The sequence below is a fragment of the Diplotaxodon limnothrissa genome, linkage group LG6 (genome assembly GCF_057381915.1).
Source record: "Diplotaxodon limnothrissa isolate DT_005_m linkage group LG6, D_limnothrissa_male_GT1.1, whole genome shotgun sequence".
Taxonomy (NCBI): Eukaryota; Metazoa; Chordata; class Actinopteri; order Cichliformes; family Cichlidae; genus Diplotaxodon; species Diplotaxodon limnothrissa.
This window is the reverse complement of record NC_140601.1, coordinates 26082278-26100632: the sequence shown is the minus strand read 5'-3', so window position 1 is coordinate 26100632 and position 18355 is coordinate 26082278. Positions and strand designations below refer to the sequence as shown.

At 40.0% G+C, this 18355-nt stretch overlaps 1 protein-coding gene across 4 annotated transcripts; it reads right to left on the bottom strand.

Annotated features, from left to right (window-relative positions):
• Positions 1-1084: 1084 nt before the first annotated feature.
• On the bottom strand, positions 1085-16371 carry clockb (clock circadian regulator b). Of its 4 annotated transcripts, none has more exons than XM_085354878.1 (24): positions 16265-16371; positions 14381-14472; positions 13900-14044; positions 13517-13605; positions 12922-12981; positions 12470-12618; positions 11753-11844; positions 11465-11554; positions 11155-11275; positions 10694-10807; positions 10301-10419; positions 10106-10188; positions 9107-9213; positions 8855-9002; positions 8572-8647; positions 8084-8228; positions 7818-7921; positions 6070-6195; positions 4909-5067; positions 4055-4255; positions 3161-3366; positions 2915-3047; positions 2199-2333; positions 1085-1931 (listed from the first exon to the last, which is right to left on the bottom strand). In XM_085354878.1, the coding sequence occupies exons 4-24, from the start codon at positions 13531-13533 to the stop codon at positions 1671-1673; spliced, it is 2646 nt and encodes an 881-aa protein (XP_085211004.1). In that variant the 5' UTR covers positions 13534-13605; positions 13900-14044; positions 14381-14472; positions 16265-16371; the 3' UTR covers positions 1085-1670. The 4 variants fall into 4 exon arrangements, with proteins under 4 accessions (XP_085211004.1, XP_085211007.1, XP_085211005.1 ...); XM_085354881.1 differs by having other exon boundaries at positions 13900-14041; XM_085354879.1 differs by having other exon boundaries at positions 16305-16367.
• Between the last annotated feature and the right edge of the window lie 1984 nt (positions 16372-18355).

Here is an 18355-nt window from a genome sequence, read left to right as displayed (position 1 = left end):
TGGAGCGGGACCCTGTCCTGGTTTTTGACTGCTATTTGAGAACCGAGAGTCAAGTGAACTGGACTGCATGAGGTTTTCTGAGGCCTAGGAAGAAGGACGAAACACTGATGATACAGGAGACCTTAAGATAGTCAGCTGAAATTCAGATGCTTGGGTAGCGTGAGGTTAGCGTATTCCAATAAGAGTGACAACAGAAGGATTTCTCTGCAATTCTGCGTCTCAACATCTACCCCCACAAAAACAACAAAAAAAACCCACCAGCATATTTTTATATGCTTTGATAAATAAACAACGAAGGCTCTAAAGAAATCTGGGGCAAATTTGATTCAGTCACCACTTCCTTTATGAATCTTCTTCCTGTGGTCTTTGCAGCATCACTGTCTAATCCTTCTGGTCTGGTTCCAGACTGAGGCAGAAGCAAAAACTTTCCACATTCCTGAGAATACAAGTACCATCCAACAACTTCAAACCCTTTACTAAGTCAATTATTGTAAGACACAAGGGGCAACACACACACACACACCAGCCACAGACACTCTTGTTCACTCATTCACACAAAGATTGTTTTCTCAGAAACACTCATTAGCTCAAAGAATCACACAACAGATTACAAACAACAGGGTCGACAGTGATTTATCGTACACAACCACGTTAAGTGCTAAAGTTGAGGAGCTTGAGGATATACTGTTTTGTTACATATAGGGCTCTTTAACTTTTAAAAAATAATCCCTACTATATACACACGCATTAATTTTAATAGGGGTAATATCTTGTTGGAAAATATATGCCTTTGAATAGTCTGTTTGAAATTTAAAGTAAAAAAAAATTTTGACTATGTTATTGGCACTTGGAATCACTAAACCCGTCATATGTACAGTAATTATCCTGTAAATAATACAGTTAAACTGTAATCTAGTTTCTTGCCAAACATGATCTGTAATTAGAAAGAGAGCCTTTTTTTGTCTCAGAGACACAGTGTTCAAAAAACAACTTCCACAAAACACACCCAAGCCCAGCCATTTTTTAAAACACTCAGAACTTTAAAACCTTGTTCTGGACTTAATTTTTTTTTTCCTGGGAGGGGTGGTGGTGGTGGTGGTGGTGGTAGGGCGGGGAGGTCTAAGAGGAGTCAGTGCTCCATCTTTGACCACACTTGACCAAAGTAAAAAGTTATGTTGTTTTTTTTTTGTTTTTTTTAAAGCAACTAATAAAAGCTTACACAGTTATTTTTTCCATGCAATCATATAAAATACTACATTTCTGTTTTCTGTTAGGCTATGGTGGATATTTACAAGTTTTTGTTTGTATCATACAGTAAATCTGTACAAGGCCAGTTCGCTTTGACACGCTTCTCAGAAAAAAAAAACAAAAAACAAAAAAAGTGACCATAAAGTGATTAATTCAGGTTTTCACGGAAACTGAAGCTTCCCTCACAACACCGCTTCTCATGAGAGGAAATGGGGATTTGAATCCATCCTGTTGCCATGGTGACAGTCTTTTGGTGAGTTCCTTGTGGACTCATTTTCCTCTTTCCTATGATTTGTTTCTTTCAGATGAAGGAACGATTTCGGGGGGAAAAACAAACAAACAAAAAAAACAAACGTATGCAACAATCCCTTAAGAGTTCCAATTCCCCACATGTTCTCGCTGTACACACTCCCCTCCTCGCTTCACTGCTGTTGGCTGCTGACAGCGTCAGTCCTGTGCGATGACGGGGCTTTCTGCTGTTTCTGGGGCTGTGGTTTAAGCTGCTGCTGGTGCCTCTGGTGGTGAGATTGTTGTTGCTGCTGCTGCTGCGGTTGTTGTTGCTGCTGCAGTTGCTGTTGCTGCTGTGGATGTGTTGCCTGGGTGAAGGTTCCCTGCTGTTGGAGTGGGAAAGCTGCCTGCAGGATCAGCTGCGTAGACTGGTTGTTGTGGAGAAGACGAGGGCCCTGGCAGCAAGACAATGCAATGATATTAGACAATGAAGGAAATTCTTCTCCCTCTGCTCATTCTCTAGTGTCACTGAAAGTCTTAAACATTTACAAGTGTAAATGACACTCCGTACACTTAAGACACACTTTATATAATTTCATAATTATTCGCAATATCATAAAAATGAAATATCTGTACAGTAAAATTAAACATGAATGCTATCCTATCATACCATGCCTCTACAATATTTTAAATCAATGACATCTTCTGCCCTCTAGTGATACCTGTAGGAATTGCTGTTGTTGCTGCTGCCCCTGCTGGTTGCTTTGTGCCACTACAGCTGTCTGGTTTTGGCCGTCTGGTTGTCCTTGAGGTGCTTGGGCCGGCTGCAGAGTCAGCGTTTGGGTCTGCCCCCCTTGCTGAAGTGGTACAGAGGGTTAACAAAGGGAATATGTTGAGGTAAAGGAATAAAAATGAATTAAAAAGTTCACTCACTCACTGCTTTCAGGGTGAATGAGCAGCTACTCTTAGTTTTATCGTTATCAATTATTAAGATGTGTGCCATTTTTTCACTATTTAAGTAATTACCCAACAACCTGCAAGTCTTTGATTTTTCAAGCGTGCTTTTGGGTTTCATTTAATTATTAAAAGGGTTATGCTGTTTTTTTTAAACCCAAAATACTTTTTCTATCATCCTGAATCTCTTCGTTATCTACTTCCAGAACCACACTGTTGCGTTAACTAGTCTTTTTTCCCCCTCCCCTTTTCATTTCAGTTACAAACACCTAGAAAATTATTGCTAACGAGCATTTTCAAAGCTACTGTGCCAGAATCATTACACCAAGCGTTAAAGAACACACATTTTACTATGCCAGGAGCAGTTTGTCAGCCCTGAGTGGCTCAGATATAATCATTTAAATGGGCTTCACTCCAAATAGTTTTGATCTTAGACAGAGAGAGGCAAAACAAAAGAAACAGACATCATTCAAACTGTGTTTACCTGCTGGCTCCCAAATGGGTTGTATGCGGTAACCACCTGCCCCATAAACATAGAAGTGGGAACCATGACTGCACCACATGCATGCATTGGAGCTGTCACAAGCTTGGTCACAAGCTGCTGCCCTGCTGGGAAGCTGGAGAAAGAACTAGATATATTTATCCATCATAGTAAATATCAGCTTTTCAAATGTACAAACTGTCAGATTGTCATTATAATGGGAATCAGGTTCGATTGTTCTGCACTAACCGGATCTGTCGGTCCTGGGTGAAAGTGGCCACAGCTGTGCCTTGCTGGGTGTTATTCTGCGGCAGGCTGGTGCTGATCTGCAGCACATTTGGCTGTCCTGGCTGGGAAATCATCATTGTGTTGTATAAAGGAGCAGATACAGAGCCCTGGGTCTGGGGTTGAGGTTGGGGCTGAGGCTGAGAAGCTTGCTGAGTCTGACGCTGGGGCTACAGAGGAGCAACAGCAAAGGCCATGACATTGTCTTTTAAATTAACGAAGCATTAACAAGATTATTTAAAGATTTTCTGTGGATTCGTTCTCCAGTTTCACTTTCCCCACTTTTACGCTGTCATGTGTGAAATTTACACATAACACAAAATAAATCAGCATGTAAGTCAAAGTGGTTTTTCTTAAGTTTTCTGTCTTCTAACTTTGAGACACAAAAATGAAATCGGTGAAATGTCTTGCTGCTGTCACACTCACCATTTTGAGCTGACTTCAAAATTGCATGAGATAATCAATAATTCACAACATGGAAATTTAAACTGTGTCTATTCAGAGGAAAGGCGGGGTTTAATGAAAGCCTCCACTATCACTGAGTGACCCCTAAAGTGTCACATTATTAAAAATGCAAACAGCATGAGATTTTAACATTTTATCCTCACAGCATAGCACTGTAATATCTGCATAAAAGTGACTAATACTGTCCCAAATTTAGGTAAGATTATTGTTCACAGAGAAAGCTGAAAGAAGACTACATGCACACACAGGCAACTTCTGAGATTAAAAGGAAATGACAAAATCATGGACATGCAAAGGAAACAGACAAACATTTTCATCTGATCTGAACTTTCAAAACCATTTTCATAGTATTTCCATAGCCTGTCTGCTTGCGTGTGTCTGCCGGTATCGCACCTGCATAAGGGTGTTGGTCTGCTGTTGTAAGCTCTGTTGAGTGGGAGGAGCCTGCTGCTGGATGGTGAGCTGCTGTGTTCCCGAATGGACGGGGTTAATTGTTGTTTGCTGGACCTGATTGGTCAACGTAGTTGTCTGCTGGACTGATCCTACTTGAGGAAGCTGTACATTCATGGGTCCACCCTGCTGCTGCAGCAACATCTGTTAGAATGGACACATGAAACGTCAGGCCACATTCAGATAGTAAGGAGATTTACAATGTGTGCGTGTTACTTTTACCAGATCTGTGCGTGACAACAGAATAATCAACAGAAATAAATTATCTTTACACAATCAGGAGATGGCAGTTTACTGTTTTCTATGAATAGAAGAAATATATAATGCATGCAGGATTCCAGTCCTGATCTAGGTCAAGCAAAACCAGGTACAGGACAATTCACCTACTTGGTCTGAACAGAGGTCACATTTCTTGTTCGATTAAGTGATTTTTTTTTTCCACATGTGGAAAATATTACATCAACACTACTTCTTGGCTCTATCTGTATCCTGTGAACAGAATCCACCCTGTTGGTTTATTTTTATAATTAATTTTATTTTGCTGTAAACACTAGGTGCAGTCATACACACCATTTTCTCAATATACAGATGTTAACTTCGACATGAAGACAGAGAAAGAGTTATGAATAGAGAGAAATAAAGCAAAGTAATAGAGGATGACACAAGGTAAGTTACACTAGAGATATAAATAGACACTGAGTAAAGTGGATTTAAACACACCTACTGTAAGAAAAGGCTTTTATGTCATAAAGCAGTGCTGACCTAAAAGTAATCTTGCATACGCATCTACAGCCTACCTGTATACCCTGCCCCTGGACTCTCTGCAGCTGCTCCTGGATGTGTCTGAGCTCCTCCTGCTGCCGCTGAATGTTAGCCTGGATCATTCTGGTCCTCTGCTCCAGCTGCTCCTTTAAGTGCTGCATGGCATTCACCTGCGCTGAGAACTCCATCACTGGCTGCAGACGGAGAGAAAAAGAACAAGCTGTGCAATGTGTATGCAATTAGGATACACTGGCTAATCGAACTCCATAGTTGGGTTGCACAGTTAATTAAATGCCACAAGGTCCAAGACCTCAGAGTCCACATTATACAAGCATTTGAAAAAAAACGTTTGTCACCAATTAACCTGTTGTCAACAAACCATTTGAGCTCTTCTCCACATACCGTATTTCCCGGACTACAAAGCGCACCTGAATATTAGCCGCACAAGCTAAAATCAGGGGAAAATCCTGTTTTGTACATACATTAGCCGCACCTGACTAAAAGCCGCAGGTGTTTCAATGTTGACTTATATGTAAGAGAATATGCACAAAGCAAATTGTCAGGAAAGAGATGGCTGTTTGGAGACACATCACTTTTATTAATATTTTGAAAAATAAGTTATGGGTACATATTTGCACAACTTTTTAGGTATATGTACAAGTAGCGGTAATTACAAGTACGAAACGTGCTGTGCTTCATAAACGAGTAACAAATGTAGTACATAACAATAACCTACAGCACACCAGAAAAATAGATTCAGACTACCTTTTAGGCTCAGGTGGATGGATGGATGTTTTCACACTTTTCCACGCTGTCAGATTCCACCGGTGGAGTTGAGCATAACTTGCTTTTCGCAAGTTTATTGCTGCACACCATCCACGACTCCCGCTGAACGCGTAGCGCTACTTTGAAGTTTGTTTTTCGTGCTACTTGTACAGCACTATGTTGCCTGGCGGATGGACATGTGACCAACATACCACTCTTGAACACCGATACTGTGTGTCTGATCACATGCCCTTCCGCCAGGCAACGTAGTGCCGTACAACAGCGGAACAAACAAAACAAATCATCTTACGATATGACAAAAATCAGGGACAATCCATAGAAAAGCCGCACCTGACTAAAAGCCGCAGGGTTCAAAGCTTGTGGAAAAAGTAGTGGCTTATAGCCCGACAATTACGGTAATTATGTCTCACCTGCACATTTGTCTGGAGCTGCTGTTGTTGTTGTTGTTGCTGCTGCTGTTGCTGTTGTTGTTGTTGTTGTTGCTGATTGATCATACCAGGAGCTACACTCTGCCCTGTAGTCTGAGAGCTCATAGACTGCAAATATAATGAAAACAAAAACTATGATTACAGGCATGAATTTTTCATTGTATTACACCACTTTATATGCACATGTTCAAGACTTAAAACTGAAATACACTTGCATTTATATAGTGTTTTTCTAATTTTACAGATACATACATCTACACAGGAAAATTTAGAATAACAGTTAACCTAGTATTCATGTTTTTGGACTGTGAGAGGAAGCCAGACTACCCGGAGGAAACCCACACAGGAACAGAGAAAATATGCACACTCCACACAGAAAGTCCCTAGCTGAGGTTTAAACCAGGAACTTTCTTGCTGTGAGGCAACAGTGCGACGCACATCTCTGAGTTTTGACGCCGCTTAACGCCCATTCAAAGCACAACAACTTTAGTACGTAAGTTGAAAAACACAGATTTTATGGTAATTATGTATTTTTGATTGAAAGATTGTTGAAGTGAAGATGCAAAACAATGAACCTCTCACCATCCCAGCTAACACTGCAGTACTGTCTTGATGCTAACCGCTGGCCTACTGAAACCTCATCAGCATATTAACCTTGCCCGTTGCTCTCCATTGAAGTTTGAAATCAAAACTGTAGCTGAGAAATTTGATTACATGTATTGAAAATTATGGTGGTAAAATCAGGTCACATTCAACATAATGTGATATAATGGAAATTTAAACTCGCGTACAGGTTTTATGTACAGCCCAGACTTTAAGCAGCTGAAAAGATGCTTTATAATTTCCCCAGTGATGCTCTTTCAGGCCTTCACTGTAACTCTGGTTTAGCTCTCTGTCTTTAACAAGTGTTTTTGTGACAGCAATTTTTTTTGAATTTTTGCCTGAAGAGTCATTTAGTTTTAGTTATAATTTAGGGATCTAAGTTTAGGGTCAACTACATATCACAAGATTATCAAAACCTAAATGTGAAGTTGATTTATTTGCCTAAAATATAAAGTGTAAAAGTTTGTGTTTTTACTCCACAAGGTTTGCAAAGCATCTTATTTTCCCAGACTTAAAAAGCGAAATATGTCCATATGTCTGCTCTAAATTTTGTCATGTTTTCATGAGAAACAGAGGCATGGGAGCTTCCTCCACACCCTGTTTGCTGAGGGCAGATCAAATTCTGTGCATCCAACCTTGATGTACACAGAGAATACTGACAGGATCACTTCCAAAACTCGCACCGCCTCTCAGAACATTTTCATCTTGTTTTTATTCGTTGGTACAAGTGTCCGTAGATTTCATCGCAGTTTTTATCCTCATGCATTCGTTTTTATTTTAGTGATTTTGTTTTCGTCAGGGAGAAACAGGTTGTTGACAAAAACTATGATGAAAATTATTAAAATAGTAAATGGCCTGCATTTGTATAGCACTTTACTTATTATTTATTAGTCAGCAGAATTAACACTGTTCTTGAAGTCGGAAGCGTTTGTCTGCGCTTAGTGCTCAGATTACGTAAGAAAGCTTCAGGAAATAGTCAAGCACAAACGTTCCACCAGGAACCAGATATGCCAATCCATAAAACAAAAAAGAAAACAGTGTTTTCTTGACCAATTTCTGTGTTAGTTATGGCCAGAAGTAGTTTTGTAAGGATTTTCTATGCATTAGCCAGCTGTGTCCTGTCTCACCTGGCTGCTGATAGATGACCGGCGCTGTGATGTCATCTCCATGGTAGATGCTAATGATTGCCGAGGGGGCGTGGCCGTGTCCATGTGTAACTTGGGAGCTGTCGCTGCAGAGAAAGTAATTGGTGGTCAATGGTTATTTTTAGATGATATCATTTTACTACAGGAGTTAGCCACTGAATTTTAATACAGAGAGGATATGTCACCACCTCCCCTTAACAGTATGTCAGTGTATGTCACATTACTTGTGCAACTGTGGGTGTCCTTACAAGTGCAGGTGTTGTCAGACACATGCGATGAGGACTTGCGGGAACTCCGCGAGGAAGTCGAAGGTGTTCTACTGTGGTCAAATCGCTCCAGTGCCTCCTTCAGGCTGGACGTATTGAGCTGTGACTCTGAGCCAGAGTCTTGACTCTGGAAAAATAAGAAAATACCAAAGATTTAAAAAACAAGAAAGCCTATCCATTGTATCTAATGGAGTGCATACAAGTGGAAATTACAGGCCTAAAAGGTAATTGAGGTACCAGCAGAAAATCTGAAGCATAAATTTCATAATCTAACATTGTAACAGCTCCTAATGAAGCTGAATATTGTACTTCAACATGTAATATATTTCTGGTATTTTTGCTTTCATCTGTTTCAGTTAGTCTTACGCAACAACTTCTACCACAACATTGTTTTTAGACTCAATTTTACTCCTGTGCTTGACATGTTTGTAATTATAAGGACCGTGCTACATGTTTTATTTATTTCTCACCTTATCTGCAGTGACTTCTGGATTTGCCTCCTCGATGCCGAGCTCTCTGCGCTGTTCTGCCCTCACCTCTGCATAGCTGCATTTTAGACCAAAAACAAAAACAAACAAAAGGGGGGGGGGGGGGGGGGGGGGGGGGGGTTTGAGAAGATGGTTGACCAATAAAAACATTATAAAAATAGAGACATAAAGAGTCTTTTGTTAACACAAACTCAACATCGTTCCTGAAAAAGTCCAGTGATCAGCAATCTTCTGGAAAAGGGGAATAAAATAAACATACTTGTACCTGACTACTGTGTGCGTGCAGACAATAAACTCAGGTCGAGAGTTCCATTGATGGTAGGTGATGTAGTAGTGTGTCTGCAGCCAGATCCACTGTTGACCTTTCGTCAGGAAACGGTAGTAGCATGACTTCCCTTTACCATATTGCATTACTGAACAGAAGCGGGGCAGAAACAGCCAAAGATGTTACCAAAAACACTCAGAAAAAGGCTTTTACAAAAGATTTTTGCTAGTTTGACTTAAAGTAAGTGCTCACAGTGTTCGTGACATTTCGCTAGCGTCTCCAGGTCGTCCACATGGTAATAGTCGTACCCTGATGTCCCCAAAACCTCAAAAGGCAGGTAGCCTATAATTGGTGGCGCTCTGTAAAAGGTAAAAGAATTTTCTTACTCTGATGTAAAATTGCTGAACGGATACTTTTTCTAGAGAAATGCTTTATTTTCATGTACATTTATTTATTTTATTTATCCATCCATTCGCTTCCGCTTATCCTTTCCAGGGTCGCGGAGGGTGCTGGAGCCTATCCCAGCTTTCATAGGGCAAGAGGCGGGGTACACCCTGGACAGGTCGCCAGTCTGTCGCAGGGCTAACACATAGAGACACAGACAACCAGTCGCATTCACATTCACTCACAGATTCACACCTATGGGCAATTTAGATTGACCAATTAACCTATCCCCACTAACTGCATGTTTTTGGACTGTGGGAGGAAGCCAGAGTACCCGGAGAGAACCCACGCAAACACGAGGAGGACATGCAAACTCCACACAGAAAGACCCCGGCCTGATGGTGGAATTGAACTCAGGACCTTCTTGCTGTGCAGCAACGCTGCTAACCACCGTGCCGCCCTCATTTATTTTATTTATGATTTGTTTATTTATTTTCTATGATTTCTTAACTTCTGGTGTCCTGAAAAGTGAAACTAGAAGTGTGGAGGAAAATCTCAATGGAGAAATAAATTGAAGAACAAGAACACAGTTTGTGAAGAACTGAAATGAAACATATTTGAACTATGACCTGGAAAAAGACCGTACTATCCTCTAGTTCACATTTAAATTTGTCAATAATGAATGAAGACAGAACTTAAGAGGTTAGATGCATGAATAAAGTCTCACATTTGCTAAACTGACCAATCATAACGTGTGTGAATGTGTGTTTCAGCCATCTATATAAGACAGCAGCCATGTGGGTGCAACTCAACCACCCAACAACCCGTTGTGATTGAGTATACAGGAGAAGAACTAGATCTGCCTACCGATGGTCTAAAAAGAGGAATTTCCATTCTAGACTGTGTCTTGATGTGAACTCTTCATTGGGCTCCTCCACCGTACACATTTCCTATGAAAATAAAATTGTGAAAATTAGATGTTTTGAGAGATAATTAATAGCTAATTGACAAATAAATACTTGACAGTCTAATGAGTAAAGTCAGTTCATGTCTGAATAATACCTTGATAAACTGAGGCTTAGCTAGCCGGACCGTGGCTACAAAGCACACCTGGTCATCAAAGGCAGGTTGTAGCGACCGCTGTAACACCCCTGCCAGACCGTTCCTAGTCACATTGGGAACTGCACAACAGTGTTACTTACTCAGCATGTCAAAGAATATAAAATGTGGTTCACAGAGCAGTACACAGAATAATATCTTTCTAGGCTAGTAAATGATATCTTAAAATTATGCTTATTTTCCACTTTTTGACTTTAACATTTAATGGGTTTAACACACAAGTTTAATGCTAGTTTGTATCTATACATGCAAGTTTGTTTGGAAAATAGTATTTTAAAAAAAAAAAAAAAAAAAAACATCTTCTGAAATTCCTCACATGCAGTGCGAGGGACATACCGTTATTGAGAGACTTGAAGTTGCCGATGAACTTAACATATTCATAAACAGGGGATTCTTTGGGGTCAATGGCCCCTCGCAGCATATGACAGCAGAACTCCATGTGATTCTTAGCTGGAGACAAAAAAGAAAAAGAGATTATAATTACCAAGGAAAAAAAATACAACTGCTTGTAAAAACATGCTGTTCATGTGCTCCACAAAGGTCATGTCCAGTCCAGCAGCTTCACTCTGACAAGCCGTGTGTTCACACTATGGTGACGTTTTTGAAATTTGAATCCTTTTTAACATTATTTATTTATCAATTTATTTGAGAAATACTTTTACTTGTGAGCATTTTTAATCTGATAATAATAAATAATCCTGTTTAATCATCAGACATACAAAAAAAAAAAAAAATTGTAAACCATATCATTTCAAATAAGCAGGTTTTATGGTACAAGATGACGGTGTGTTACTCACACTTTAGGTAATCAGTGCTAAGGTTCTCTAGCTCAGAGGGGTGTGTGGACAGAGCCTTGTACACTTCGGAGTGTTCCCCAACCGGCAGGAAGTTTAACAGGTTCTGGTCCAACAAATCCGCCTGATAAAACACCCACACACAGGCACACACACACATTCAAGAGGAATACAAATGAAGACAAGCCCTTTTCAATACACACTGGTCAGCCTGACATGTTTAATCTGAACCACACAAAAGATCCTATGAAAGCTTTTGTTATAATAAAGTGTATGACTAATACAGACACGGTTGCAGGGGGAGGTGATTTACCGGGAGGTGTTCTAGTAGTGAAGTGACACTCTCAGACACGTAGAGGATGTTGCCATCAGTCATTATTGCTATAAAGAACCCATCAAGAGCCTGTTAAAAAAAAAAAAAAAAAAAAAAACAGTGTCAAATCCCATAAGGACAAACTTAAAATTGTAAATTTAACTTCAGATATAACTATACTGTACAAAATGAGGTGACACTGACCACTGCAGTAATACAACTGTGGGTCAAGTGCCTGTGTTTTTACACAACAAACAAGATTACAGAACGAAACCTAAGATTTCTGACCTCCAGCATGAGCTGGGTGAATTCCTCATTGCTAAGAAATGGAGGCTTCCAGTCTTGCCTGATCTCACTCGACTCAGACTGAGCTGCAATCTCTGGTGAAGGACAGAGAATTCAGTCAGAACTTAATACAGACATAGTGGAAAACGTCGAGGAAGAATAAGAGCACGAGAGGTGAGGGCATGTAAAAAGACAACAAAAACAGCATAAAGTTAACAGTAAACAACTGGGTGGAAAAATGTTTTGAGACTGCTATGTCCAGTATGAAAACAAGACAGTTAAAAACATACTAGGCGGAAGCTGGTATTTTATTATCTTGCAAGTCAATGACACTAGATAAAAACAAAAGGATCACTGACCTATAAACAGTGATGAAATAATTTAACATAAACACAATATCAGTATTCATAAAAAGTTAAAACTGCTGAAACCCTTATAATTATTAAAAGACATAAAGGTAGATTTACTTTAAGAATAACTTGTTAGGTCAAAAATACACAACTGGTTCAAATAGTTACCATTTTGTAATGTAAAATTACAGCACCAATGTCTCATAAAAAGGCAATAAAAACATACTTTCGCTTTCTAGTGATGAAGGTAAGCAAACCCTGATAAGTGTGGCTAAATCGGAATGATCAAGCTAAATATACAAAAAACATCCACCCTGTGAGGTGTTTAGCAAAAACAGGAAGTGAGACGAGCACGGCAGAAAGCTCTGACCTTTGTGTTTACACAGGAAGTCGATGCTTTTCTGCAGGATGGTGGACTTGTCCATCTTTCTAGTGTTGCCAGGCAACATTGTGCCGAGTTCCTTGATGAGGACATTGAACTGGTCTCGCCGTCTCTTCTCAGACTTGTTACGGGACACGCTGCAAGCAAAAATAGTTTTGAAATAGAAGGTTTAAGACATTTTATTTGGTTCTGTTTTCATCCAGTGTTTTGACTGGGCTTTAAAAACACAACCTTTAAAAAAACAGTAATGTAACTTTATCATAAGTGACCCTGGTTATGTGAAAGTCAAGGCAGAATGACTGTTGTGTGAATGGCATTAGGACAAAGTCAGCTCTGACACTGTGTATTAACAAAAATGTACTAACTCATGTTTAATCAATATTCTATGACTTTTTTAAGTCCATACTAGACTAATCTCCTCTCCAGCATGTTTATCTTACCGTTTTGCTTTGTCCTTTTCATCTTCTTCCATCAACCCATCAAAGATGCTACAATCATCCCTAAAGAAGGAAGAAAGCAAACATATTTACAGCCATTCACAGCTTTCAAGACTTACTTGTTTACGTTTTCCTGCATGTGCGGTGGCCTTGAAGGCAGGTATGCATTGTTAATAATAACCAATGACTGATGTTGGCTAATGAGAGAATTCCTATTGTACATGCCAGCAGCAGGTTTATTTTTGGGTCACACAGAAAACGGGTGAGAGAGAGAGAGAGAGCGAGAGAGAAAGAGAGAGCAGTAGAAGGAATGCGTTTTGTTTGCCAAGAAGATTAAGCGCATTTGTGTACTACGTTTCAATTAATATAGGTCAAAAAAAATCATTTGATGGGGACTCATAGATGCTATCCATAACTTTCTTTCTTTAAATGAAAAAATATTCTTTCAAAAGTAAAGAAATATAAAGAGTTAAAATAATGAGTTTTAATTTTTGAGCCAGATGTTACATACATATATTTTGTGATTTTGTACATGTGACTATGAACATATTCTGTATACAGCAGACAACATTTTGAGGTGTTGTGTGCAGCATTATACCCCATGCTTGATGTCATGGTGGCTGCTAATCAGGGCTGTGGCTGCAGTGATTTGTTCTTTAGGCGTGAGGTAGGCATTTGGAAGACCACCTGTTGAGACAAAAAGAGCAGGTAGTTTATTAGTTTAACTCCTAGTTATTTTTCATATTGTATATGAAGGCACTAAATGGGGCTTTGAAGTGAAAGCCTGAAAGGGTAGTCCCTTTTCTAACCATAACATTTGCAGATCATATCTTTTCTCTTAACTAGTTCCTTTCTTTTTAAAAAACACAGTTACATCTCCATACATGCATGCACACACTAAATAATAAAAATTTCTGACATTTAATAAACACTTTTCCATGCACCAGATTAAATCTGTGTGTCTGTGTATTAACTTCTCACCTCACTGCAGCCTATGCACGTGCTCAGTTAACGTATTTTCTCAGGGGGTTGTAGAAGGGGTTTGGGGTCAAAAGTGGAGCTGATGTCATTGGGGTCATGAGAGGGCACCAGGCCACAGGAAGGACATGGTGGTCAAGCAAACCTGCTGGAGAAATCAGAGCAGAAACTAATGGTCATGGGGAGACCAACCAGAGAGTTTGGAAACATAATAACCATCTCCTAGTGCACTGTCTGCCATTTCTTAAACCAAGATTTATTTTTATTTATTCTTTTTTCCCCCTTTAAAATCAGTTTCTTCCTTTTAATTTTGGTACAATATATATTATGGACATAAATGTATTTTATGAATTAAGATTATTAAATTACAGTATAACATGCGGCAGCATCTTCAAAGTGTGAATAACATAAATCAATACAAAAAAAATACCCTGAAATGAAATTTACTTCTGCACTTACAATAGTTTTACATCATGTAACTTACATTCTGGAATGTCACTTGTTGGTATAATTAGCTGTTTGAGATCGCAGCCTTTGAGTTGCTGACAAATCTTGTGTGTGCAAACCACACCTCACCTGCAACACAAACATACACCCACTGTTTACCATGCACAGAAATTCTAGAAGTCACCCGAAAAATGCAGATGTTAGTTGCTGCAAAGTACAAAACAGGAAACCTGAGCTGCAAGTAATCAGCTTTTACACATAGATTTGTCATACCACTAAAACGCCAAAAACAAGTATGCTCTGTCTAAGAAACGGTTAAAAGTAAAAGGGATGTAATACTACTTTCATATAAAAAAATTAACAACAAATACCCCATTATCTCAGCAACAGTCCAATCATTTTACAGAGATATATGATCACAATTGAGGTGCTGGACCCAATATAACCTTGGCATTTTGCCATGAAAAATGACTGGTGATGACTTAGAGTAGTTGCTGATTGTTTTCCTGTTAATCAACAGTTCTGTTGTTTTGATTCTCAAACTGTTATGACCAATCTAGTCTTCGCATCAATGCTCAGTGTGCGTTTTCTTTTTTTTATTAAAAACAACAGTCTAAAGATTTACTCTTTACATTAACACCAACCAGCACCACAACTGAACAGCAATAACTTGTGAGTGTTAGTGCTTTTTTCAACAAGCAAACTCATGCACAAGAGTCGAATAATCAATTTCAGCATTTGCTAAAGGCTTAAAATATTAGTCTATAGGAGTCGCTTCCAAACTCGTCAAGTAGTCCCACCGGCACAGGGACAACAGACCACCACTTAATCAACGCCTTCTAAGAGGATTTTGCTGTATATAAGTGTGGGCAGAGAGGTCACGAAGACTACACTAACAACTGTGGACAGCATACTAGAGGAGATGCCCTCTCATATCTCCCTCATGTGTATAAAACCATCATAAGGAGATCACACTGGTGGTCCCAAGGCTATATTTCGGGATGCTGACCTGCACTTGGTGTTCTCTTCATGGCCAATAAGTGAAGCCTCGTTAAACTGAGCTTCTTTATTGGACGAAGACGTTGTAAACCATTCCCAATGAATTAACTCTCATATGAGCAACATGACCGAATGTTTTTCCGTCTCCCAAAACAGCAACGAGCCATAAGATAAGGCAATCTAGCGTTTAACATATACAATTTAATGCCACAGGTGTTAGTTATACAACCTAAAAGAGAGCAACCCATATAGCTAGCTAGCAGGCTAACTAAGCTTGCTACCGAAAACTGCCAATTTAACTCAGAGATTTAATGCTCTTACTGCCCCAGTTTCCTCATGCTCACACTCCGAAAACACTGAATGACACTCACGGGTAAAGCATTTCACATTTGTCAAAAATAAACAAGAGGAAAAATATGTCTATCATAGCAAGCTGGCGCCGAGCCCGAAGCTGTCACGCAACAACTGACACTGAAGATGAAATAATCTAAAATATTACCGTCGGGTCCTCAAACGCCGCGCATGAACATCCGCGCGGGGCAAGGTCCTCGCGTAAGCCGACAAAAACATGCCTATCCACCGCGGAGACACATCTATAAAACCAACGACGGTGGAAACATTTTCGCGGCAGATGTACATACACACATACATACACTGTTCCCGGGCACACGCGCGCGGGCTCACACACACACTGGCAAGGATACGCGCACGCGCTCGCCCACTCTTACACATAGACACTGGCTGCTCCAAATGTGGGTCACTGGGCCTTGCTCTCCCTCAAGCGTGCGGAAACAGTCCCGAAGCCTGCTCTGCAGTCCGACCGCTTCCGCACGCCGAAAACACCGTCTACAAACCACGGCTGCCGTGCTATTTCACGATCGGTAACCGCCACCAGCTTCGCGTATGCATTAAAAACCCTTACCTTGACGAATAATCAAGAGCAGCCTCCGTGTTTTGCTTACTTGTGAGCGTTGCAGCGAGGTGGTGGGGGCCAGGAGGACTTCGGGTTGGGGAGAAAAACAGGAGGCCTACTTCATATTACGACGTACAGTCATGCGCAATAGAGACAGCAGGGCGCACTATTTTGCAAGTACAGTAGCCGAGGGAAAACTGAGGGAATCGCTGAGTGATCTTCGAAAGGGGAAATGACTCCGCGTTTTTTTATGTGGCTTTTCCACACAAACTACTCCACTGTCCGAGCGACCGAGGTAGCGATTAAAAATTAAGGCATTTAAAATGTTTAAAAATGGCTGACGCCAGTCTGGATAATAGTGATATATAAAAATAGATACACAGTTTACTCGCGTTTTAAAAGCACCTCAATAGCAATATTTAAATAATATATTTAGATAAACTAATAATATCTCTACTGGCTGTAATTTGGGTTGCACGGTATTAACTGTGAATGTGACATTGGACGGTCGCCACAGGGGTGTAGAAGCAGGTTAAAGACAGCCCTCCTGATGACAAGGGGTTCCCCTTTTATCGACATTCAATCGCAGGCATTCACGGCCATGACGTTGTCCGTATTTTGTGTCGAGGTTCCCCCTAACTTTTTCTAAAGGTGCTTTTAGGCTTTAGAGATTCTTTTTATGAGGCATAATCTGGAATTCTACATCAATTTCATGTGTTTGCAGTGATAGATATCTACACTATACTGGTTACTGTCTTTATGGACAAGATGCTATCAAGACAGTACAAATCATATAAAAGTGTCACACCATAAATTGAACAATATCACCAAACTGGGAGACATTTTATTTCACTAGTCCAGCGGCCCTCAACATTTTTTGCACCACGGACCGGTTTATGCCCGACAATATCGGCCTTTAAGGTGTCGCGGATAAATACAACAAAATAAAACTAGTACCGGTACCGAAAAAAAGAAGATTTATTCATAACACACGTGAAAAGACCCAGGAAAACCAAGTTAATGATAAAAACGATAACAAAATAACGCTGAAAACCGATAAAAACCCTGAGAACCATACATTTCACACCGGAGCCTCTACTCTTGTTGGCCGGTACCAAACGACTCACGGACCGATACCGGTCCGAGGCCCGGGGGTTGGGGACCGCTGCACTAGTCTACTTCCTTCTCTGTTCCTCTGATGTGAGCTGTAAATATTGCTCATACGTGGGGGAAGGATTTAGGCACAGAATAAATAGAGGATGACTGGCAGGAAGCTATAACCCTGATCAAATCTACCTTCATATGCAAGAGACTCAGTATAATAGTGTTCACAGATTGCATATCACCGCTGATGTTTTGCACAAGAGTCTAAATTGATTTCCAGGTTCTGGAAAGTTATGTCTAAGGAAATTAGTGGAATGTTTAAAATAAGCTTCTTTATTATTATTTTTTTTTAAAGATCCTGGTGTTTTCCTCTTAGGTCTACCCTCTAGCGAGTTGCACCTAGCACACTACAGATTTCTGGAGAAGCTTCTTCTACAGGGAGTGCATAATTATTAGGCAAGTTGTATTTTTGAGGAATAATTTTATTATTGAACAACAACCATGTTCTCAATGAACCCAAAAAACTCATTAATATCAAAGCTGCATGTTTTTGGAAGTAGTTTTTAGTTTTAGCCATTTTAGGGGGATATCTGTGTGTGCAGGTGACTATTACTGTGCATAATTATTAGGCAACTTAACAAAAAACAAATATATACCCATTTCAATTATTTATTTTTACCAGTGAAACCAATATAACATCTCCACATTCACAAATATACATTTCTGACATTCAAAAACAAAACAAAAAATCAGCGACCAATATAGCCACCTTTCTTTGCAAGGACACTCAAAAGCCTGCCATCCATGGATTCTGTCAGTGTTTTGATCTGTTCACCATCAACATTGCGTGCAGCAGCAACCACAGCCTCCCAGACACTGTTCAGAGAGGTGTACTGTTTTCCCTCCTTGTAAATCTCACATTTGATGATGGACCACAGGTTCTCAATGGGGTTCAGATCAGGTGAACAAGGAGGCCATGTCATTAGTTTTTCTTCT